The sequence below is a fragment of the Mya arenaria genome, chromosome 15 (assembly GCF_026914265.1).
Source record: "Mya arenaria isolate MELC-2E11 chromosome 15, ASM2691426v1".
Classification (NCBI taxonomy): domain Eukaryota; kingdom Metazoa; phylum Mollusca; class Bivalvia; order Myida; family Myidae; genus Mya; species Mya arenaria.
Window position 1 is genome coordinate 30721868 of NC_069136.1, and position 25398 is coordinate 30747265.

The 25398-nt window shown below is 35.1% G+C and overlaps 2 protein-coding genes across 7 annotated transcripts; one reads left to right on the forward strand and one right to left on the reverse strand.

The window, feature by feature from the left end:
• Nucleotides 1-160: 160 nt before the first annotated feature.
• On the reverse strand, nucleotides 161-20284 carry LOC128220594 (alanine--tRNA ligase, cytoplasmic-like). 2 transcript variants are annotated; one of them, XM_052929042.1, is made up of 23 exons: nucleotides 20170-20284; nucleotides 16427-16668; nucleotides 15722-15910; nucleotides 15261-15406; nucleotides 14394-14585; nucleotides 13553-13697; nucleotides 12999-13144; nucleotides 12525-12633; nucleotides 11950-11988; nucleotides 10935-11046; nucleotides 10039-10175; nucleotides 9279-9405; nucleotides 8649-8812; nucleotides 7850-7966; nucleotides 7077-7217; nucleotides 6741-6887; nucleotides 6200-6282; nucleotides 4906-5014; nucleotides 4312-4425; nucleotides 3519-3638; nucleotides 2575-2649; nucleotides 1993-2088; nucleotides 161-1171 (listed from the first exon to the last, which is right to left on the reverse strand). In XM_052929042.1, coding segments are annotated over exons 1-23 (2940 nt in total). In that variant the 5' UTR covers nucleotides 20171-20284; the 3' UTR covers nucleotides 161-982. The 2 variants fall into 2 exon arrangements, with proteins under 2 accessions (XP_052785002.1, XP_052785003.1); XM_052929043.1 differs by lacking the exon at nucleotides 20170-20284 and adding an exon at nucleotides 19938-20157.
• LOC128220600 (aldo-keto reductase family 1 member A1-like) lies at nucleotides 19460-23738 on the forward strand. Of its 5 annotated transcripts, none has more exons than XM_052929060.1 (3): nucleotides 19460-20026; nucleotides 20865-21004; nucleotides 21408-23738. In XM_052929060.1, the coding sequence occupies exons 2-3, from the start codon at nucleotides 20877-20879 to the stop codon at nucleotides 22258-22260; spliced, it is 981 nt and encodes a 326-aa protein (XP_052785020.1). In that variant the 5' UTR covers nucleotides 19460-20026; nucleotides 20865-20876; the 3' UTR covers nucleotides 22261-23738. The 5 variants fall into 5 exon arrangements, with proteins under 5 accessions (XP_052785020.1, XP_052785019.1, XP_052785018.1 ...); XM_052929059.1 differs by lacking the exon at nucleotides 19460-20026 and adding an exon at nucleotides 20098-20235; XM_052929058.1 differs by lacking the exon at nucleotides 19460-20026 and adding an exon at nucleotides 20214-20267.
• Nucleotides 23739-25398: the final 1660 nt, after the last annotated feature.

The following is a 25398-nucleotide window of genomic DNA, read 5'->3' on the forward strand; positions in this document are numbered from 1 at the left end:
CCCGAATTTACCTTTCTTGTTATCCTTTATCATGCAAAGGCACATAACAATACCGTTTTTCACTTATTCAAGTTTAAATCTTTGTGTTCTTTATAACTAATTATAGAGAAAAAAACCCACTTAAATATAAAACTTTTATATCTTTTTTTGATAGCAACCATCAACTGCATTATGACGCAACATATATAATAAAATATTTAAAATTGAACTGCCATATAAGTAATAATGCCAAATGTTCTTGATGCAATATAATGATGAAAAGTACAAAAAAAATAACAATGATATAAGATTTTCACTACGTGAGTATCATACTGTGTGTTGATCTCCAGTCAGCTCTATCTATACCATGAAGCTGTTGCATATAGAAGCCTAGAAGCAGTAATCTGTAAGGAGACATTTTCAATTGTGTGAACCTGTCGCAAGGATACTTTATGAAACAGCCCCATGAAGCATTATAAACAAACATGTACATAATTTTTTAACTATTTCAGCTTTGATATTATATGCTTTCAAACTGAATTATAAATTCAATCTATATGAGCAATTAACTAAATACTGCAATTTCCAATCATCTGCCAGATTGATGAATATTTTGCCATTTGTTTAGTAACATATTTCCTAAAAGCGACACAGAAATGCATTAAACAAAAAGAATTTCTTAACTTTTAATGTAAGAGTAAAACAAATGAATGTATCACAGTATGTGTATATGAATTAACACATAACTTTTAAGTATGTACAAACTCAACTTTTCAGGCCCCCAAAAAATCATTCTTAGATACTCATACAGATGTTAGTGTGTAAGGTGCTTTATTCTTCCTAATTGTAAAAAATACTTCTTTGCAAAGCTGGAATTTGATCAGGAACCTAAGATTTAAGATTGGGCTAGTCAGGGATTAACATCTCATAAGTATTTTTCTACGGCCAAATCACAAATTCAAAACACACTTATATGTTTAAACACACTTATATGTTCCCATGTTTAATTTTTGGTGGCACTTGTCTTCTCTGTGATGTAGTTTGCCTGTACACGATTAGCTGCCTCTAGAAACATGTCAAAGTTATCGCCCTTGACGGTAATTACGGTGTAGTTTTCCTCTTGTTGAGTAACCTGCCCTTGCACCATCTTGCACAGTTCTTGTACAAGCGTATCACTGGTGATGGGTGAGTGCTGAAATAGTAAATCACCACTTACATAGGTAATTATACATAAAAAATATCATAGGTACTCATATCATCTAGTGCAATAAAAATCTAGATAATAATTTGTCTTTTTTTATTTTTTTTTTAAAGATTTTCACATGAAGATTATGAGAGTCTGCCCCAATATCACAAAAATACTATGACAAGTCAAATCTCAATCACAAATTCAACTCGTTTTACTCAAAAATTATTAAAACTAGTACATCTTTTTCACCTTTAAAAAAAGCATTCCATCATAGAATATGTTGATAAATAACTTTGGGGAACATTCCAAAGAAAAAATATTCTACTGCATGAAATGTATCTTTTTTTGTAATGGTATGTCTCAATTGTTTTTTAACAATTACTCGTGTATATTTTTGGCTCTAGAAGAAGTTTTCTTTGAAATATTGACAATGTTTTTATCAACACCTTCTTTGAGTATACATTTTTGTTCTAAAATAGTTAAAACATGCAAGATTTTAAATCCTAATTTGTTTATGTCGTAAAATGAGTTTGAGATTTGACTTGAGTATTTTTTTTAATATTGGGGCCGGGAGTATTCATGAAACATCTCAAGTGACAAGAATTTCCTACCTTAGTCTTTATATTGTTTATTTCTCAGGCAAATTAAAGGACATGTTCAAGTTGTTTAAACAAAGGAAGTGAAGTATCTTAGGAACTATCCAGTAATTTTATCATGATGATCAGTGAGAAAGTGACTTACGATAGGAAATGTCTTGAGCAGATATTTAATAAATACCAGTCCTTATCACTTGATTGAAGTACATTAAATATCCACATTCCTACCTTTGGTACACACACATAAGCATTGGTGTTGTTGGTGGCTTGTACAACGAGGATCAACGGCCGCCTCACTGACAGTTTCTTCATCATCTTATTCAACTAGATAACAAAAATAATATAAAATACAAAGGTGAATAAAAATATGTATTACTATCAAGAACTCTCATTTTATTTGTATTTTGACAAATTGATATATTGTACCACTTCTGAAATATGGTATTGGTAGAAATTACTTATTAATATTATTTACTTATCAACTGTGAAATGTGTTTTCATGTTGGCTAAAAAATCCATATTGACCGAAGCGATTGGGGAACTGCATATTTTACAGCTAATAAATAAGTAAATAACTTACATGATACCGCATGATATGTTATAATATCATATGCTAAACTGTTTTCAGTCTTGAAACAGACAGTTTAGTTTGACATTTTTAAAGTGATTTTTCAAGTTTCCGATCTTTAAATAGACAGATCAATTTTGCATTTAATTTAGTCTATGAAAATTGCTTTTCAACAAATCATGGATGATTTATTTATCAATCATGAATTAATAATAATAATTTACTGATGAAGGAAATCTTACCTTTGGCAGAACCTTGACTGTGAATGAATGAACTATTATATCACTTCCGGGCTCATCCATTCTTCGTGTTAACTCCTGTAAGATCAATATGGTGATCATTTATACAATACCTGGCTATAATTATGTCATTATGTTTGTTTCAGTCAAAAATGTCATAATATAATTATATTAATTTACTGGGGTTTTTTCACGAAGAAAATTTCCTTTTTAATTGAAAAATCTTTTAAGATTAAATATTCTATAAAAATATAACCAAAACAAAATGGTGGGCTAAGCTGAATCCTGTTATAAGGGACTGAAGAGGTTTCGGGAAATTGGGGCCTGGAATCCAATATATGAGAAAGCAAATTATATTTGAATGGCCATTGACCATTATAATATCAATCCTTTGGTGCCATGTGGCCTGAAAAATTGTTGATAATAAATTAAAAAGTTAACACTTCCTAAATAGAACTAGGTTAATTACAAACTGTACATAACATATCTTAAACATTGTAATAATGTTCTTTACACATGATTGTCAGCTTTTCAAGGATTCTTGAACAACAATGTTGCATAAACATGCCCATTAACATGTTAGGTTTGGAGCTTAGAATTTGTTCATAGATTTGCAAAATCCCAACCATACAAAATAAGAATCAATCTTTACATTTACATATTTTTGCATCTAGTTTTAAACTTAGAATAATTGTTAATAACTTTCTGGTAAAATTGAAGAGAGAAGTCTGTTTTTGCATTATCTCCTGTAAAAGGAATGACTGATATTCCAAATATCATTTAATATTCGTCAAATGATGTCATGATTGTTCAAACGGAGCGCATTAACTAACAATGATATCATAATGCTGTGCAGTTCAAGCAAAATGATTGTGCATTAAAGACTAGAGTAAACCTAATATTTCTGATAAATACAACAATGAACATCATGAATAAATGTCTCGTACCTTCTCTAGGATCATGAACGCATGTTTATTAATCAGAGTGTTGATGTCCGTGCCCAGTGAGTCCATCTTCTGTTTGAGATCATCCTTGACCAACTTTGGTAGAACTGCCCTGCCTAGAACCTGGAATACATCAAACAAATAGAGGATAGTTGTTTGCTTCAGTGTAAAATCAAAATACATTTTTGCAATGTAATGGAGGAATATTATTTAGATGCTGTGATCTACGATAGCATATGAGTCTGATGTACTTATTTTCAATGGGGTCGTTGCAGAGGAGATGAGATTGTGTGAGATACATGGGGGCCTGGGTACACCACCTTAGCTCCTATTATCATATTTCAAATAGACCTCTAGCCTCTTAAACATATCTGGTATAAAGCACTATCACCAGGAACAAGTTTCCTGGATGTAAACCAGTATTGAGTAAGGCTACAACAATATACCATATTGCCATATATTGCAATATGCGGAGCCTGTATTGCACTATCATATATCATGAAACATTGCAATCTATTGTTATAAGATAATTGAAGAAAATTGTTTACGCCTCTCAAAATTATAATTTAAATATACAAGTTATCTTATAAAAATGAATCATCCAGGTTAAAAAAAATCTCAAATGAACAGCTGATCTATGAAGAGATTATCTTTTGCCAATAGATGATATGACAAGGTTTCATAAATAAATTGAATACTTTGAACTCCTCTGACAAACAACCTTATACAAATAATCAGGCGGTGAAAGGCTTCAATCCGCGTCATGTTAGTGAAGTAAAGACAATAAGTAACTCACTGCGTTAATTTCCTTTTGAAGTTGAAGGCATTTATCCAAATTCACCTCGTTACTCTTCAACTCAGTTATGAGGTCTTTGTACATTTGTTCAGTCTGAACAGCTTTGTGTTTCGCCTAAAATAATAAAACAAATTACAAATGGTCAGAGAATATCCTCCTTTACTGTATGCACCAATTTGTCGACCAATGATACCAAGTATTAGTCAAATATATGTCTATTTAAATTCCATAAAATGCTTGCTTCACATTGTTTTTGGTAATGCATGGTTTGGGTGATACTATATTTTGTAGAATGTAGGCTTTATATTTCCATCTGGTGAAATGGGCATTGAATAATCTCTTGAAATTGCATCAATTTTCAAAGTTTCATTTTGATGATTTTTTAAGTAAATGTAATTGACAAAAGTTTGTGGTTTAGACTTTAGTAATGTTGCAATATTTTGAGTAATTTGCAGTTAGCAGCATTATCAAGTAAGCTATTAAGGCTTACATTATTTAGCACCTTCTATGTGTGACTGAAAGAGGTTGAATAAAAAAAACAGATATTAAAACCTGAGGCTCTTGAAACATAGAACAAATTTATTATGGCCTAACCTTTACAGCATGTCTCCCAGTAAGACAAACCACAGACTTGACTGCGCTGGTATGACCCGTTAGACTGGTGATGCAGAAATCTTCTATCTCCTCGCTATTTGTAACATGCCTTTGAACAGAAAAGATCACCTTTAGCCTTACTAAGGTACAACATGCAAACGATGTAAGAAGTATGCTACACCAAAAATGCTAGTAAAATACTGAAAAACATGGATAAAAACAGTGAGAAATAAAAAAAAAATACTTGTCAAATTTATCCTTTATTTACATCAGTTAAAACCCTCATTGAATTTATGTGAAGAAATCAACTTAATTTGGTACGGACTTAAGACGTCAGTGATTATGTGCTTGGTACTCTTGTGCCTATATGTCAGCTGAAGCTAATACACTTGCCGTTTCTTATGTGCCAACTAAAGCTGTAAGCAAATACACTTGCCATTACTTACGTGCCAACTCAAGCTGTAAGCAAATACACTTGCTATTACTTATGTGCCAACTCAAGCTGTAAGCAAATACACTTGCCATTACTTATGTGCCAACTCAAGTTGTAAGCAAATACACATGCTGTTACTTACTTGCCAACTCAAGGCATAAGCTAATACTTGCCTTTACTTACGTGCCAACTCAAGGCGTAAGCTAATCCACTTGTCATTACTTACTTGCCAACTCGAGGCTCAAGCTAATACACTTGCCATTTCTTACTTGCCAACTCAAGGCATAAGCTAATACACATGCCGTTACCTACTTGCCAACTCAAGGCGCAAGCAGATACACTTGTCATTACGAATGTGCCAACTCAAGGCATAAGCTAATACACTTGCCAACTCAAGGCATAAGCTAATACACTTGCCATTACTTACTTGCCAACTCAAGGCATAAGCTAATACACTTGCCGTTACTTACTTGCCAACTCAAGGCATAAGCTAATACACTTGCCGTTACTTACTTGCCAACTCAAGACATAAGCTAATACACTTGCCGTTACTTACTTGCCAACTTAAGGCGTAAGCTAATACACTAGCTGTTACTTACTTGCCAACTCAAGGCGTAAGCTAATACACTTGCCGTTACTTACTTGCCAACTCAAGGCATAAGCTAATACACTTGCCATTACTTACTTGCCAACTCAAGGCGTAAGCTAATTCACTTGCCGTTACTTACTTGCCAACTCAAGGCGTAAGCCAATTCACTTGCCGTTACTTACTTGCCAACTCAAGGCGTAAGCTAATCCACTTGCCATGACTTACATGCCAACTGAAGTAGAAAGTGAGTATAATGTATGCAGCATACTTACGTGCCACCACACAGTTCCCTGGAGATGACCTGCTGAGTGCCAGGATCCCTCACAGTCACTACATACACATGGTCAGGGTATACCTGTAAACATGAATTCCACTTTAACCACAATAACTGACATACCATAGGCCAAAGAAATGAAAACTTTCTACATTTTCGTTGAAACACTGGGAAAAACTATAGCTATCACTGAATGGGATGAAATGGCAACTAATTTTAAATCTGACCTATGATAAAGATATGGACTAGAGACAAACCATCATCAATAAGGCTTATATAGCAAAATATAAGAAAGTTACTATGATCTTGGCCATGAAGGCAGTGACACAGATTTTGTGCACAACACATCCTCATACTATGATCGTCACTTCTGCTAAATCAGACGTAATTGATGATGCATGTTATTCCTATAAATCCCCCACTTCACAGAAGAAGGGGTATAATTAATACTCACATAATGATATATATCGGACAAAAAAAGCCCACTTGGCAATCTCATTTTGTTTTATAAATGCATGACGATACATAATCCGACATACAGCATTCTCAAGGTAGACAATTCCTTCCAATTGAAGAGCATGTTTTAGGGGAGTTAACTCCCTTTCCACCACAATACGGTCACCCTTGCCAAGCCAGGACCAGACCATGCTCTCTATCCGATATATGTCGTCTATATTTACATCTACCTGCAGCAAAATCAAAGCAAATTGGATTGGATGAAGTACAATAAAATTTATGAATCACATACTTTAAAATCAATTTTATGATAACAATATAGTGTATGACCATCTGGGACCGCAATCCAGAGCCATGGAAATAAAACACACACTATTTACAATAAACTGGTTAACAGAAAAATATATTGAATGTCATACCGAACATGAGAAGTCAAATGTAAGTTTCCCCGGTGATACATGAGATCCCCTCTGTTTGACCTCCGAGCCCAGGACATGATGTAATGCTGCATTCAGCAGATGGGTTGCAGTGTGATTCCTCATACAGCCTACACGGTGATCCTGGAAAAACGTCACAAAGCAGATTTGTTTTAGTTTGCATAATAAAAACAATAGTGCCAAGGAGTGAGTGTCAATGCTCATCTTTTTTCAGTCAAACAAGTGGCATTACAGATAATTATTACAGCAAAAGTAATGCACCTTGCTATGCATGTGAGTATTACCTTTGGAAACACTTGTGCTAACTTCCATATAAAAATCTTTATGTGGAAAACAACGGATGAGCTTATAATATATATGAGCTGTAATCTGAGGTAGGGTTCTTTAATGACATTGCAAAACATTTGGGCAATTTAGAATTTATAGTTGAATTCTGACATGTCTATTGATGATCACGTTTTTCTCCATTCTGAAAGGAAGAAAATCTGTCTGGTAGACTATGAATTATCTTTAATTTGCAAATACCTGCCAGATCTAATTTACAGCATCTGAACATTTGATAAAACACAAGTCATAGCTTTATGAATGTTCCTTACAGTTGTGTTGTACCTTTAATTCCACCAAATTTATCAAGAGAAGACTAACACCATTTATATGATAAACATACAAATATAGACACTAAATTGTGCCTCATAGTGCATCCGAATACAGTGAACATAGAACTTACATATTATAAGCATAGATACTTCACTTACTGGGTCAATATCTAGTTTAAGCTCTTGACCTTTCTCCATGTGACCTCTTGTTACAATGCCAACATGAAGAATGTGACCTTGACTGCACTGTGTGTCCTTGACCTCTATTTCACCTGTCTGAAACGTAACATAAAACTTATTTATTATTTATAAAAAGGCTTTTTATGTTCATTAAAAAGGTACTCCAACTGTGTAATATCATGTCAATAAAGATCCATTACTGATCAGTATGACAGTTTTTAAACTTTAAAGGGTTAAGGGGTAATTTACCCCTACTGCTATAAAAACCTTGATTAATGACATGGATTGTTTCAACGCATTATCAATTTGTGAAGAAGGAAAGGCATCCCAATTTAAAGCCACACCCACTAAAAAGCCGCTGTGACAGTCAAGGTTCAATAGGCTGCAGGAAATATACAGTTATATCTTGAGATTCAAGTGAGTCACATGCCCTGTGCATGTGCTGGCACTCGAAGAATAACTGAATTGCTTTCCAAGCAGTGTCTTTATGTTGGCCAATGATTATGCAGTACACCTACTCTCAGTGCAAGCAGCAAGGGGCCATCAACTATGGAGGTAGACTTACTGAGTAAAGGCCAACATGCCCTTTAAGGCACAAACAGGATAATATTCAGTATTTCAGAAAATGTTTTAAAAAATATTACCATCTTAATGCATTACATGTGTCTTATATCATTTAAGTAAATGAATTAGCTGCTTGATCAAATAAAAAAAGTCAATTTTGCACAAAAGAAATCATCTCTTAAAATACTTTGTGAATACAACTCCTGGTTCTTACCTCAGATGTAATAAAGCCTACATCACCAACTTGCCCTCCTTTCTCTGCATAAAACTGTGTCTTTCCCACAATCACACCAACCCGATCTCCAACATTCACCCTCTCTGATAGTTTGTTCCCATCATCCACTAGACAGCTTATAGTGCTAGTTACAGTGGGGAACTCTAATAAATCAAGTAAAGATAAGACAATCTTTTATTTTATTTTTCATAAGATAAGACAATCTTAATACCAACATAATATCTTATTTTAAGTCTAAAATTCTAAAACTATTGAATTTTATATAACTTGCAACTTGTTGAGCTTTTAAACCGACCATCATTTTTAACAGTAAATCACAAACAACAGTGCTCTACAATTCTTCAATGTGTTCTTCAAAATCGAGAGCAATTAGGGCCATGACATGAATCACAGCTCAGACATTGTGTTAATTATTGTTAGAAAAAAAATGTCCAGATTAATTGACAGATAAGTGGATATTATGATTACTAATTAATTGCCTCTCTTTAGGTACAAAAATACCCATCTTTCATCCCAGACATGACACAAGCTTGATGTTCAGGCAGTTAATGGTTATGCACACACAAATTATATATATGCAAAGGATATAACACAAAATGAGATTAGTACCATTAAACTTCAGGATTGCAGGGACATATTTCAAATCATCATCTGTTGGAGGGACCTCCCGGCTAGACAGTTCATTCAATAACTCGGCAGTGAAACACGGATATTGTACCTCAGCTTCTATAGGCACCTGGAACAAACATTTCATAGGTGGCCTTATGGTAAAGAGATTATGGGTTTGATCCCCACCAGAAAAACTTTCTCATGGTATCTCAACGTGGACACCAGTACTGGTTTCTACCCAGAAATGGTCACAGGCATGATTTTGCTTTTGTCAGGATTGAGCTGCAATAAGTAATACCAGTTTACTAAACAAACAGGCTCTTATGGCGAATAACACAATCTGGTTGTCAAAGAAGTCATGTGTATGTGCATTTGGTTGGTGGTCACCAAGTTGACTAAGTGAGTTTCCTCTAGTGTTCAGGTTTGACCACCACACACACACATACAGTCAGCACAATAACAAATGCTCGTATATTATTGTGGTGACAAACCTAGATACCACCACACACACGCACACACACAGCAATACCCCACACTCTCATATAATATAGTGCAAACTAGCCTGGTAAATATCAAGTGGTAAGAACTTCCTTAACACTGGTTGTAAACATATATATATTTAAATTATTAACAGAGTTGAACCTTTTGTATGCTTCTTTGAAGCACCATGGAAATAAATTTGTTCAAAATAAAAAGTTAACACACAAAAATCTCAATATTTGAAGGCAATCTACAGCAATCAAATTATTAGTTACAATACCTGTTGTCCGGCAGAGCTGAGATCCTCCATATCATTTCTGGCTATTGAAAGCCCAAACTGTGAGGCCAGTATCTCTATATAGTAGGGGGACATAGGATGTCCAAACCAGCCATCTCTCAATCGCCACAATGTTTCACCTGATTAATATACAAATATAGAAAAGCCTTTCCAAATTGATTATGTCAGGTTACAATTTTGAAACCTACATACAGCAGGACAAGTCAAACAAAGTGCCTTGAAAAAAACATCACCTTATAGTTTCTTAGACGACAAGCCCTTAGCAGGTTTTACCATGAAATCTCAATGATAGATCATTTGTTGGTCCATATCTGACACTAAATTAAGTTTATCCTTGACTCATTTTAACATTTTCAGCTGCTTAAAATCAATTCTTTTGGCTCAAGCTCAATAGGCATGCAGACAATGAACACACCAAATGACTATAACAACTCCAAGTCTATCACAATGCCTGGATTAGTTTGTAAAAAAACAACAGATGAGCTAAATATAGAGTCAATTTTAGAAAAGTAATGAGTCAGATACAATATTAAGCATCATATACACAATGTACAGGTATGAGTCCATCAGTTTAATACTACTTATTCTACCTACACACCTGTGAGAATCATCAATAACAGAATGTCAAAACCGGTGCTACTTAAGTTGGCTATATTTCACAATATTTTGGTTGCAGTTTGAAAACATATGAGATACTAATTTATTCATTTTTGTCAATATTTCAATAATGGTGTTGCCAATTTTCAGACTTACAAAATTGGCCAAAATCAAGAGCTTTGCAAATTTTTAACAATCTACAATAAATATCACATATAAATAGAAATTACTGTAAATAAATGTATATAATATTTATTCAAATGTATCTAGCTATTTATTACCATTTACTGACTTCAATTCTGGATTTTTCCTCATCAACTTCTCAAAGTTTTTCCTTCCATCACTGTACATCAGCAGGTACCTGTCTTCTGCTTCCATCAGTATTTCTTGTGTCTGCATATATGTAAAATAAACAAAATTAGCTTCAACAAGAGCAGCAACTGGATGTGATCAGGGCCCTAAATGGTATCTTCCTATATTTATTATCTGTAGAGTACCCAAATACCGAATACCTGTTAAAACATGCTCTTGTTTACCATGATCAATAATTTGATGAACTAGAGCAAAATAGATGTCTGCTTCAGAAACGCTTGTTGAAATTTGATTTTGTGTTGTCGAGTATTTACCTAAATAATTCCATTCATTTTGCACTAACCAGCAAAAATGTTTGAATGTAGCATGTGGGGGAATGGCATCATAGTGTGTGTGCACATCTTTGAGGCCCTTCTTTGTACTATTAACAAATAATAACTATTATTGCACTAATAGATCTGCGTTGCCTACTTATTTCCCTTTTTAGCAAACAGCAAACTTTTGAATTATCCCGTTATTTTAATTAATTGACGATTGAATTATCACTTGAGCTATAAATCTTTATTTAAACATGATAGCATTTTTTAATAGCAATTCAACAAATATTGTAAGATTTTCGAAGAAGGAAGTAACTTTTCACAATAACTAAACTGATTATGTTCAGAGTTGCTTCCCTTTTACTGCAAACTTTAAAGATGTTTTCTTTAAGTAATTTTAACTAACAACGACTAAAACTCGCAAACTCGCAGAGATAAAAGTGAAAAACAAAAGAATTCAGATATCGGGACTCAACCATTATATTTAATGTCAAGTGGGGTGACTATGCAACGAGCAATGAAATATGCACAGAGTATACACATTTTTTCATAAATGTTTCTTTCTTTGATTTCATAACATTACATCATCAAATAACTTTTCAAATATTTTGTCTTATACAAGTTAAACATCGAATGCAAAAACTCCCTGTAAATCTGTACAACTCACCTTTGAGGCATGCTGGCTCACCTCAGGGAAGGGGTCCCCCTGTAAGGCAAAACATTCAAACTTTACATCACAACACCCAAGTATAAAGTGAATACAATATTTCACGCTTTCTTCAGTTGGGGATTGATTTCAATTTGCTAAAAATGTTAAGATGAGCTTAGAATCGTGCTCCTTTGACTGAATTCATTGTTGACATATCTGTCATTTCTTTTGTGCTCATTCAAACTTACTTACCTCAATCTTATCAAATAAAGATCAACATATAAAACCTATTAAGTATGACCACTTGTAGAGACTGTTGAAGACATTGGAATGTACAATTATAACACAATAACTTTTATATCTCGCGAGAATCTCTCATTCAAATAGAAAAGTTTGTTATATATTTTTTTCATTAATATGGAATTAACAAGCTTAAATATTGAAAACCTGTTTGCACATGGATGATTTTACTTGGACTACAGTACGAGAGCCAAAGTATGATAAGTCGAGATAATACATATTGATGAAATCAACAGTTTATCACAGTCCATGATTGCAATTCCCTGAAAGTCATTGACATGTTCAGTGCTTACCAGAGAGTCAATGATTGGCTGTACAAGTTTTGGGAGCAGCCCTGGTTCCACTCTCAACACCTGGTGACACTGGTGCAGGGCCCGGTCTAACACCATACGCAGCCGGTTCCTGCAATAAAAGAGAATATCTATTGTTATAAAACTGAGAATTTCCCAGTTATGATTGTGAGAACTGCAGAGGGAATGCAAACAGTCTGTTTGGTTGAAAAAAGGGGCATAAAAATATGCTGTACGAACATGCATAATCTATGGCAACATGCGTACATTTCATTTGAATATCTTTCATGGATTTAGAGATAATCAGATATGGTCAAGTGTTGTATGCAGCCATGCTTATACCTTATACCTTTTCTTCTAAAAACAGACAAATAAAAAAATGAAGGAATTTTGCAACAAAACCTGAACTTTTTTGGTATCGCTGGGAAAAAAGGCAAGAATAAAATCAATTCCCTTCCAAAAGTAAAAAACTCGTACTGTAGGTCAAGCCTTCCAGGAAGCAGTCCATCACTGACACATACAGTGGCCATACGAGTGTGGTCAGCTATAATCCTGTACGCAGTGTCCAGTCCATGAGTGTCTGCACTGCCAACTTTGTCACCATATTCACCTATACCAGTCTCCTGGATAAAAAATATACTTTGATGTTCTAGAATAAGTTGTGAAGTAGTCTGAAGGTTTTAGGAATCTGACGAGTAGCAAGTTCATTGAAAGCTAGATTAACAATAATGACTTTTTATGTTAAATATTGATGTCCAGTGACCCAATACAACATTGATATCATTCCAGGTTTATTGCTTGCTGATTACTTACATGAACAATAAATGACTGAATAATACTCAAAGATTTTGTAAGGTAATTTATATTTTTGCTCTTAATTTAGCTGAAATCAAGACATGAAATTACCTAACTTGCAATTTCTCAACGCCAAAAATACCTTCAAATATATCAGTATATTTTACTTTTATGTTTGACTATGAGCCAGCCTGCTGTTTCAGTCAGTTATAAAGGATTTGATTGCATTCCTGTACCTTGTGTATGGCATCAAATATTGGCAGGAAGAGATCAGTGTTGTAGTTAGATCTGGTTCCCTGCAGGACTGCACATATTCTCTCGAGGCCCATACCAGTGTCTACATGATGGCTTGGCAATGGTACAAGGTGACCGGCTCCAAGCCTGTAAAACAGTAATACAGAAGTTGAGTATATACTGATTAATATAGCTATGTTGTGAAGACGGCAGTAATCTGATACATGAATCCCTTTTGAGTTAATATCCTGAGTAGAAACCACCAGTCCAGGTATCTTCTTTGATAGGCCATGAGAACTTTCCGTTGGTGGGCTCTAACCCAGGAGCTCTTTGGTGAGAGGCGGACAGTCACCAAGTTACTTTCACCATTGAGGTTTAAGTTAAAATATAATTTAAGATGGAGTGAGGCAAACAGGGTGCCAAACACAGATTAATCCATCTTTATGCTCAATTTTTTTCAAACTTAACAAAACAAAAAGATCATATCGTTGATAGTAGTAAGCATTTAATACTAGAATTCAGCAAATCATTTTTTCGGGAGTGAAAATCTTTTTTTTGGAAAAGGTCTTCATCAACATGACTTTTGATATACTGACCTGAAAATCATCAGATTCATCTACTTACCAATGGGTATACCAAGACTTTACAACAAAAGATTGGAAATGAAAAAGTGATACCAAGGGTATGATAACATCTGACAAAGTAATCCCTATATGTCTGCAATGCAGGCAACCTCAAAAGGCTAAAAAGCCTGCTATTAGGCCCTTATGGCAATCAATGGATGATAAATATGTTAATTGCAAAAAGACAAATGACACTTGTGCTCAAACCCAAAAATCGCACCTATTATACTGCATGAAGACAATGTTCCATATCTCTACAACCTCCTGTAAGCCTGTGTTGACTAGAATACCAGCATCACGGCTCCCTAAATGGTCATAGTGTATCTCTGTGCAAGGACCACAGGGGCCAGTATCACCCATGTCCCAGAAGTTGTCCTCCATTCCATATGGTAGAATGTGAGCCTCTGGGACACTGAAAAGTGCAATATCTTCATCATTATGGCGGAATGCAAAGCTCATGTTTATTTGTATATATTGTACATGTTTATGACACGCAGCAATAAATAAAAATCAACTAAACTCTATGGAAGATGGGTTTGATGCATCAACACCTTAACTACTAAAATATTTATGATAAGAGTTTAGTTTATACCAGTTAATTTTTGGTAAAAGGGACTTACAAAGCCAACTTTGTAAGCAATAACATGTTGCGCTTACCAAATCCCTCCCTCGCTATTTCAATTTTCTAGTCATATTAATTACTGCTACATAAAAACATAATACATCCTATATAACGTAGACAACCCTGATTCTTATAAGCTAAAGCTGAAAAAATATATCAACCATGCAAGTACATACCAATGCTTCTCTGTTTCTCTCAGACAATGAAGGGACATATCTTGACAATTGATAAAGCCAGAGTTATGGCCCTTGATACACATACACTCATTGTCACTGGTAATTATGTACTAAAATATGTCCCATGTGAATCTTGTCTTTAAGTCATGGCCAGTTAAAACATGTTACATGAAGCCAATACCACTGACACCAAAAAGAATGACAATTCCTCAACTTTTCATTAAAAAATTCAAACAAGCATATTAGAGCAATCAAAACTTAATTTCCATATGATTCAAGACCACCCCACCCAAGTTCTCTCCAGATCTCCCTGCACTCCAGGTCAGGCTTGAGTTCCTGACTGGGGTCCCCACCAAAGTAGGTAAAGTAGAGTCTTTCCAAGGGTAGTCCATACACACCCACCAGCAGGTTCAGGGCCATGCTGCATGCCTCTTGCTGAAAATACATTTGTACAAATGTGTAATTTTTATAATAATTGATTTCTTGGAATAACAAGTGATGAGTAACTGTAAATAATATATCAAAAAGTCTATGTATATAGTAGTCTCTAAAAAGATTCACCCTAGTTGTAATCTGCTTGTATGACTAACATCTGCCCCCCTGCTGCTATTCCAGATATATATTTATTGAATTATGAGTAACAATTATTTGTTACATTATCACTATTAAATATATATACAATGTATCTTACTTCCTTATTGAGGGATACAGAGAACAGTACATGTAGACTTTTTGGAGTGTGAGTCTCACCTTGAAATAATCCCCAAAAGACCAGCTGCCAAGCATTTCAAAGAAAGTGTGATGTGTGTAATCTCTGCCAACATCGTCCAGGTCATTGTGTTTGCCCCCGACCCGTACACACTTCTGACTGTTGGCTACTCTCTTGTATGCTTGAAGCTCAGAGTGGTCCTGGGTTGCTCCAAGGAAAATTGGCTTAAACTGTAAACAACAAGATCCATGCAGCCATAGTAAATATGAAACTAAAACTAATAGAAATAGCCACACTGTTTAGGCAGGACTTGGGGGAGTCCTTTTGATCGAAGCTCACCTAAAGTCAATAGATGTCAAGATGCTGTAGGTAAAATATATATTGAGAATATCCATGAAATACATTCTAGTCAATAGAAAGAGTAACACTACTTAATCATATTATAAATAATAGTTATGGGTAAATTTTCTAATGATTGGAGCCTACGACCACAGAAGCACTAGCACAGCTGAGCTAACCAGACGGCTGGTTCATACACACACTCACACACATACACACTGCACTCCTCCCCCATTAACTGCCTAGTACCAATCCAGGCACTCTTGCCTTGTGGGGCTCGAACTCAAGACCAAAATAAAAACTAGCATGGCACTCTTCCAACTGAGGGATTGGACACTACCTAAACAATTCACTACTATGGTGCAGAATTGAAAAATGTACAATGTACATATTTTTTTAACAAATACCTGATTCATCCCTGCATTAGTGAAATATGTTCCCTCTCCTTTGCCTGGTATGACAGAAGAAGATTTCACAAACTGGTGATCATGCTTCTGACAGAAAAAGTCCAAAAATGCTTGCCTAACATTTTTCGACTTCCACTTGGTGTTGTTAGTTTTGACACTATATCTGCGGAGAGTGATGCTAGTTATCTTCTTCAAGCATGTTTGGCATATGCTATGGTGGAACATAGTGTAAGGAAGCAACACTGTAGATGTAAGAATATTTCATTTAGTTAGATACAGTAGGCAACCCGTTATAAATACATTTTGTATTTTGCAAATTATCAAATAATTCATCATAGGCTATAAAGATAAGAATACGTAATTAATCTACATAATTATTCATTATGATCTATGTTCTAAAGACGTCTTATGAGTTGTTCGATATACATTATTATTTTTAATGTAACACAAAAACAAGAGCTGTCACAATATGTGACGAATGCCCCCGAATGTGACATTGACCTATGAACAAGGTCAGTACATGAAAAGTTAAAGATCAAACAAATACATATGGCAAGTTATTTTAAATTGCCTTTGAACATAAAAAAAATACCACCCATACTTGACAACCTACATTCTTATGTCCTCATATTCAGCATTCCATTGTGAATAAACACAAAGTGTATCTTTCACCTTAGAGGTAGGGACACGGGTGTTGCACGTGACACGTCGTCTTGGTATGTCGAACACATGTGGCAAGTAATTTTAAAATCTGTCCATACAAGAAAAAGTTACAGCCCGGACATAACAATCTATACTCTATGTCATTATATGCAGCATTCCATTGTGAATAAACACCTAAGTGTGACCTTGACCTTAGAGGTAGGGTCACGGTTCTTGCACGCGACAAGTTGTCTTGGTATGTTGAACACATGTGGCAAGTTATTTTAAAATCTTTCCATACAAGGGAAAGTTACAGCCCGGACACGACAACCTATACTCTATGCCCTTATATGCAGCATTCCATTGTGAATAAACACTAAGTGTGACCTTGACCTAAGAGGTAGGGACACGTGTCTTGCACCCGACACATCGTCTTGGTAATTCAAACACATGTGCCAAGTTATTTTATAATCTGTCCATACAAGGGAAAGTTAGAGCCCGGACACGACAACCTATACTCTATGTCGTTATATGCAGCATTCCATTGTGAATAAACACTAAGTGTAACATTGACCTAAGAAATAGGGACACGGATCTTGCACGCGACATGTCGTCTTGGTAAGCCAAACACATGTGGCAAGTTATTTTAAAATCTGTCCATACTAGGAAAAGTTACAGCCCGGACACAACAATCTATACTCTATGTCATTATATGCAGCATTCTATTGTGAATAAACACTAAGTGTGACCTTAACCTTGGAGGTAGGGACACGGTTCTTGCACGCGACACGTCGTCTTGATATGCCGAACACATGTGGCAAGTTATTTTATAATCTGTCCATACAAGGGAAAGTTACAGCCCGGACACGACAACCTATACTCTATGTCATTATATGCAGCATTCCATTGTGAATAAACACCTAAGTGTGACCTTGACCTTAGAGGTAGGGACACGGTTCTTGCACGTGACACGTCATCTTGGTATGCCGAACACATGTGGCAAGTTATTTTAAAATCTGTCCATACAAGGGAAAGTTACAGCCCGGACACGACAACCTATACTCTATGCCCTTATATGCAGCATTCCATTGTGAATAAACACTAAGTGTGACCTTGACCTAAGAGGTAGGGACACGTGTCTTGCACCCGACACATCGTCTTGGTAATTCAAACACATGTGCCAAGTTATTTTATAATCTGTCCATACAAGGGAAAGTTAGAGCCCGGACACGACAACCTATACTCTATGTCGTTATATGCAGCATTCCATTGTGAATAAACACTAAGTGTAACATTGACCTAAGAAATAGGGACACGGATCTTGCACGCGACATGTCGTCTTGGTAAGCCAAACACATGTGGCAAGTTATTTTAAAATCTGTCCATACTAGGAAAAGTTACAGCCCGGACACAACAATCTATACTCTATGTCATTATATGCAGCATTCTATTGTGAATAAACACTAAGTGTGACCTTAACCTTGGAGGTAGGGACACGGTTCTTGCACGCGACACGTCGTCTTGATATGCCGAACACATGTGGCAAGTTATTTTATAATCTGTCCATACAAGGGAAAGTTACAGCCCGGACACGACAACCTATACTCTATGTCATTATATGCAGCATTCCATTGTGAATAAACACCTAAGTGTGACCTTGACCTTAGAGGTAGGGACACGGTTCTTGCACGTGACACGTCATCTTGGTATGCCGAACACATGTGGCAAGTTATTTTAAAATCTGTCCATACAAGGGAAAGTTACAGCCCGGACACGACAACCTATACTCTATGCCCTTATATGCAGCATGCCATTGTGAATAAACACCTAAGTGTGACCTTGACCTTAGAGGTAGGGACACGGTTCTTGCACGTGACACGTCATCTTGGTATGCCGAACACATGTGGCAAGTTATTTTAAAATCTGTCCATACAAGAGAAAGTTACAGCCCGGACACGACAACCTATACCCTATGTCCTTATATGCAGCATTCCATTGGGAATCAACACCGAAGTGTGACCTTGACCTGAGAGGTATGGACACGGTTCTTGCACATGACACGTCGTCTTGGTATGCCAAACACATGTGGCAAGTTATTTTAAAATCTGTCCATAATATTCTGAGTTATTGAGTCGGACGGACGGACATGCGATTTTAATATGCCCACCTTCGGGGGCATAAAAATGAGAAATACAGTAATTTTCTCAATTTTAACAATCTTTGAAGGAATGGTGAAAATGCTCACTAGTAGGGTATGAATGAGTTGAAATTATAGCCCTAAGTATCCTATGTCAATTACCTGCAGGTCACTGTGTATACATTCAAGCTGCAGATAAATACTACATTTACCAAAAATGTATAACAGAAAACATGTCGTCCAAAAGATAGATAATATTCAACTAAATTGAATTGGTCGGCTACTGTGTACTAAAATTGTACCTTAAGTACTTGCAAAAACTTGCATGGCCTGCCCATGTATTTAAGATGATTACTTAACTAAATGCCAAGTGCCATTTAGGTGGACTAGGTTGTCATAAAGCTAGAAATGGCATATTAAAGAAAGATTTTAGTTGTAATTTCACAAATTGAACGACATTTATCTAATTTTATTTTCTCAACTTCTTGTTCATTACAATGCTCAAATATGACGCAAAGTAATGAAAAAGATCTTTATTGAAACAGCCCCCTGAAGTTTGTCTTTTTTTTTTGTCGATATAAAATAGTAGTATGTAACCTGAAATGCAATATGTATCCGAAAATTAGTATCCGAATACAACACTTAGAAATAAACTACCTTTCATACGAGCATGCTTTTAAAGATAGCAAGTGCAAATTGATATTAACAAAAAGCGTGAAAACCTCTATATACCTTTTAATGTGAGACGTAAAGATTGTTTTACAAAGATTCAAACCGTTGACGTCTTGTCATAACAATTTACTGTTGCACCGTCAAATGGGGTAGAATATATTCTGACTGTTTCTATGTACTATTTCAAGGCGTTTCTAGTTCAATATTATAAATATTACAACCAGAATATAATTTCATGTTTTTATGAAATTGCTGATGATCATTAAATTAACTGATAATTTAAATATCTTACTGTAAAACTAGTACTTTCTTTGACCTTATTACTGTACTGACACTGGACATATATTCATAAACAGAGGCAAGGATTATCACTAATGTTTTGCGCACACGGTAGTCCATATAATCAGCCGCTTCAGAGTCTTTGACGATTTTTTATATGGCAACTCTACGCGTCTATATCCCACTTGTTGTTTTCCTAGCCAAGAATGGCAGATCCCAGCGCCAAGTATATTGAGCGGAAAGATAACGGGCAACTGCTATAGATGGTTTCAAAATGGCGATGCTTTATTGACAGACGTTAATCTAAATTAAACCAATAATTTGTGTTTAATTAAAAACTGTAATTAGTAATAGGTATTGGCTAAAATAATTAAAGTGTAACTTTTATGTTTTTATTTATAATTGAAGTGTTTAGTATTGTGGAGTAACAGTTGAAGAATATATTTTACATTGATATTGAATAGACGACTTGTGGCGTTTAGGGAACAAAATGAATATATATATCCAAATGTAAAGAAAGTTCCATAAACACGCATTATTGTGGCTAGCGCACATGGATGATTATTAGATTAAATATGATCCCTCTATCACAACTGAGAAGTAAGATTCTTGGACCGATTTTTTTTATTTGTGGTGTAATTGTTTTGCAATCTTGTTCGCTCCTACTATGGGCCATGACACAGGGTAAAAATACATAATACATTTCAGTTCAACACAAAGATGTCATTAAGAGTTTTGAAGCCTCTTATTCTCGGGAATGGGTATTTGATGCCAAGACTTGGAATAGGAACATACCAGATACGTGAAGACCTGTGCAAGGAGATTGTCCATAGAGCTGTGACACTTGGGTATAAACATATAATCTTGTCATTTTAATCTAGGAGACAAAATCAAAATCTGATGTACTGTAAAACATGATTGGAATCTTGAAAGCATTCAACAATAATGTGAGAACAAAATGTTTTTAGAACATTATGGACATAGTGCATATTTTGTCATTATCTGATGTATCAGCATCATTTAGCTGTATACACATACATATATACATGTTTGTATTTTTCTTACACTGAACAATTTATTGTTTCATAAATCATTTATTATAACAATGAAAAGTGAAGGTAGTGGTTATGATTATCATAAAAGTCTTCTCACATCCTGCATCTGCATGCTGTGATTGTGTTCTTAGAGCATTCCAATCAATATAATAAAAGCTATTTGTGGTAATACAAACACTTTAATATTTTTATTCAGATACAGACATATAGACACAGCACAAGTGTATGAAAATGAACAAGATGTTGGGGCTGGCCTGCATGCAGTCGAGAAACACAAGATTTGTCGACGTAATGACCTCTTTGTAACTACTAAATTGTCTAACATCTCCTTACATCCTCGTGATGTCCGTCCAAGCCTGCAAGAGTCTTTGGAAAAGCTGAAACTCCGACATGTTGACTTGTTTCTTATCCATAGTCCATGGGGATTGGCGAATAGGGGTGATGGTAATTTACGCCCTCAATTGAAAAATGGAACATTGGAGTATGCGAGATATGACATTGTCCAAACATGGAATGCAATGGAAAATCTTGTTAAAGAGGGCTTGACCAAATCTATAGGAATATCAAACTTCACTCAGAACCAAATGGAGAAGATTTTTGTAACTGCAAAAACAAAACCACATAATGTTCAGTTTGAATGTCACGCATATTATCAACAAAATGTGCTAAGAAAATTTCTAGGAGAAAGTGGTTTAAATGCCATAACAGCCTATAGCCCATTGGGAGCACCTACAAGGCCAGAAAGACATGTTATACCGGAGAATAAGTTTGAGATTCTATTGGGAGACAGGACTGTTTTAGAAGTTGCCCAGAAATACAATGTCTCATCAGCTCTTGTATTGTTACGGTTCTTGTTAGAACAAAACATGGCTGTGTTGGTGAAGACTTCAAATTTTGATAGGTTAGAGGACAATTTGAAAGTTGTTGATTTTACACTGGACCATGAAGATATGTCAAAATTGAAGAATTTGGACAGAAATGTGAAGTTCTTTGTATTTACAACTTTCCAAAACCATCCTGATTTTCCAAAGCCTGGGGAGCCATACTAGTGTCAACTGCATTTAACACAAAGTTGAAACAAATTCTATTTAGTTTGCATTTATAAATCATCCATCTTGACAAATTTTGTGGTGCTGTTTTATCCAGTCCAATGTGCAATAAGCTTTTAGCATTTCTTTATCTCCCTTTGTTTTTACTTAAGACTATCATGACACAAATGTTAAGGGTGTTAGAATATGGTACTGAACTTAAATGTGTAAATCACTAAATACTGTTGAAAAAAAGGTATTCAATGAATACATATTCATTGTCCAACAGATCCATTACACATTGATTGTTCAGAACTCTGTTTAAAAGTTAACTACGTTTTTAAATTTCAAATTTTTATTTCTCTAGGTCATGTCTCTGCTTATTTGGGTTTAACATTATGTCATCGTCGGAGGCGTTGGTTAAGTTTTGCATTTAGGTCACTTACATGGAAACTATCAAAGCTATCACTTTGAAACTTGGGGAACTTGTTCATCTAATGCCCTTCTTCACATTGTACCAGAGTCTCACCTGTTTTTCTTTGGCTAAAAACATGAATTTTGATGGATTTTGGTTGATTTTGAGAATTGGATTTTTGTTGGCTTTATTTTAAAAAAGATTCACAGACAATAAATGGGTCATGCACTTCAATATATCAAATGGGTTTTTGAGTCACACATTTGGAAAGATAGGGGATATTTTAGTATTTTGAAGTTTGGTGCTTGGGTCACTTACCTGCAAACTATCAAAGCTATCACTTTCAAACTTTGCAATACCTGTTCACTATCAAATGTACATGTATGTTAAAGGATAAAATCAGACGAGCATTCAGCACCCACAGGTGAATAGAAATAGTTCACCTTGAAAAGTTAAAAATGATTCTGAACAATCGGCACAATGGATAGCCTGTGGGCAACCCAAAACGATTACCGGTATGCAAACAAAATCATGCAAGCCAGTCAAGCAAGTTTGAAAGTGTTAAATCCTGATGCCTTTTTTTTTATTAATTACATCACACTCATTGTGCAATAATAGACTAGTGAATGTTCCATGCTTGTGTCTACATACATTTAAGGTGTCTGATACATTCTACATTTATTAGATTTATAGTATGCATTTTAATTTTAATTGATTTTTAAAGTGGCATTTATTCGTTCATTACCTACATGTATATATTAATGTTTTATACAAGTTACTTCCAATTTTTTTAATATACAAAACAAAGGATTCTCAATAAGTTTTGGTTGAACTGTACCAAATACAAAAGTAACTGACAAGCTACTGGTTGAAGAAAAGTGCTTTTTGGAAAAAATGTTTTTTAGAAAATTTGAGGCGACATTTAAGTCATTTAAACCGTCCAGTTTAGGTTGCCGGCCTGTTCTTATTGAGAACCCTGAATACATGTACCATTCATAATGTTCATGCCTCATGTTTACAAGACTTGATGGTCAGTATATACATAACTTAAAAATCATAGATAAGCAATAAAAATTGCATAAGAGCGTTGTGTTTTATTTATGTATTTATTTATGGAAAAATCCTGATTATTAGATGAGGGTTCGCTGTTGGGCATCAAACAGATGATTTCCGCTCAATAAGATTAGTTAGCATTGATGGACGACAAGAAACATGTTATATACAATGTAGGTAGCTTATGTGATAACAGGTCATTTATTTATAAAAATGGTTACTGCCTTATGACTTTGAGCATTTGATGGAGAGTGATGAAATTTGGTTTTAAGGTGGCTTAGGAAGACACATGTTTTTTGGGTCAGAAGCTGGAAGGGTCAAGGTTAAGATCACTATTACTAAACACTGAAATATCATATCTTCTCAATTACTTTAGAATTGATGTACTTGTATCATGGATGAAACTATGTATACAGCAAACCAAGCTTATTTTAAGATGTACTTTGGGATTTTGTGGGTTGATGGGGTAATGGTGAAGGTCGCTGTTTCTAAAAATAGAAATATGGTTTCGCTGAAAACCTTCAGTTACATATAATATATATATTGATTAAACTTCTTGTGTAGAAGCTTATGTTGAGTTAATTGCTTTTTTGGGTAGGGTCGATTTCGCTTAAAAACCTGAACTGAGAATAACCTAGTGTTGAAACTTGAAATATACCAAGCTTATGTAAAGACATTCATTGGAGTCAATGGGATCAAGGTCAAGGTTGCTGCTTCTGAAAATAGTTTCAGCTCCATAACTTGTAAGAATTGGCAGAAGGTGATGAAACAAGTTATGTATGAAGCTTGAGTAAACAATAGCTGCAATTGCTTTGATAAGTTAACCTTGATGTCACTAAAAATAGAATGAATAATAGAAAAATGGTTTCTGCTAAATGACATCAATTAGAATAGAATAGATCTTTGGGCCCTGTCCACACAAAAACTCAAGAACATTCACAGTGCCGTAGCTACACTGAGGCAGCTGCCTCGGTGTATTTTTGGGCATACTAGTATATCAATTTCTATAGCTCTAAAAATAACTCTTCGACTTTCTTCATTTGCCTCAATGTTCACAAACCAATGCGGCAGAATGTCTATATTTGAAAAAAGAACTGAATATTAGATAGAATAAACTCTACTAACTACCGCGGTACTATACCTTTTAATGTTGACTTATTGAGTATGTAACATTTAATTAGGAAGAATCAATATTTTAAACATTTTTAACTAACACTTTTCTTTGGGTTTTCTGCAAAGCGGAAAGATATATTAAAAACATTCTTGACTAAAGATGTGTCTGATCTGTTAGCTGGTTTGACTGAAGAAGAAGAAAAAGAAGAATATGAACTCTACAATACGATGTGTCAAAGCGACAGTCTTTGCCAACACTGTCGGACACACGTTGGCTATCATGTGTTGACTCAATAAGCACGCTAATTGTAAATTATGACAAGATAAACAATGCACTACAACAAGTGCTTGATGAATCTTCAGGCCAGTCTGCAAATGATGCAACAAGTTAAAGGCGCATACTGAAGCACAGAACATCATTGAAATTCATCAAAATATTAGAAATGAGGATGTTTGACAAATTTTACAATCACACAGTAAGTATTGCTGCATATATTGAAGTTGTACCAAAAGCCAAGAACAGTTGGCCGAGAGAGAAACCGTGCAAATTCATCTTCGGATAAAGGCAGTGTCCAAGA

Bases quoted from the DNA above. Each gene is read 5' to 3' on its own strand.
- LOC128220600 (XM_052929060.1), top strand. From the start codon at position 20,877: ATGTCATTAAGAGTTTTGAAGCCTCTTATTCTCGGGAATGGGTATTTG. The intron at 21,005-21,407 runs GTATAAACATAT...ATTTTTATTCAG, and splicing joins CATAGAGCTGTGACACTTGG to ATACAGACATATAGACACAG.
- LOC128220594 (XM_052929042.1), bottom strand. The intron at 13,698-14,393 runs GTGCGATTTTTG...ACTGTTTTACAG, and splicing joins GTCTTCATGCAGTATAATAG to GCTTGGAGCCGGTCACCTTG. The intron at 6,283-6,740 runs GTATGTCGGATT...TCATGTTTACAG, and splicing joins TTGTCTACCTTGAGAATGCT to GTATACCCTGACCATGTGTA.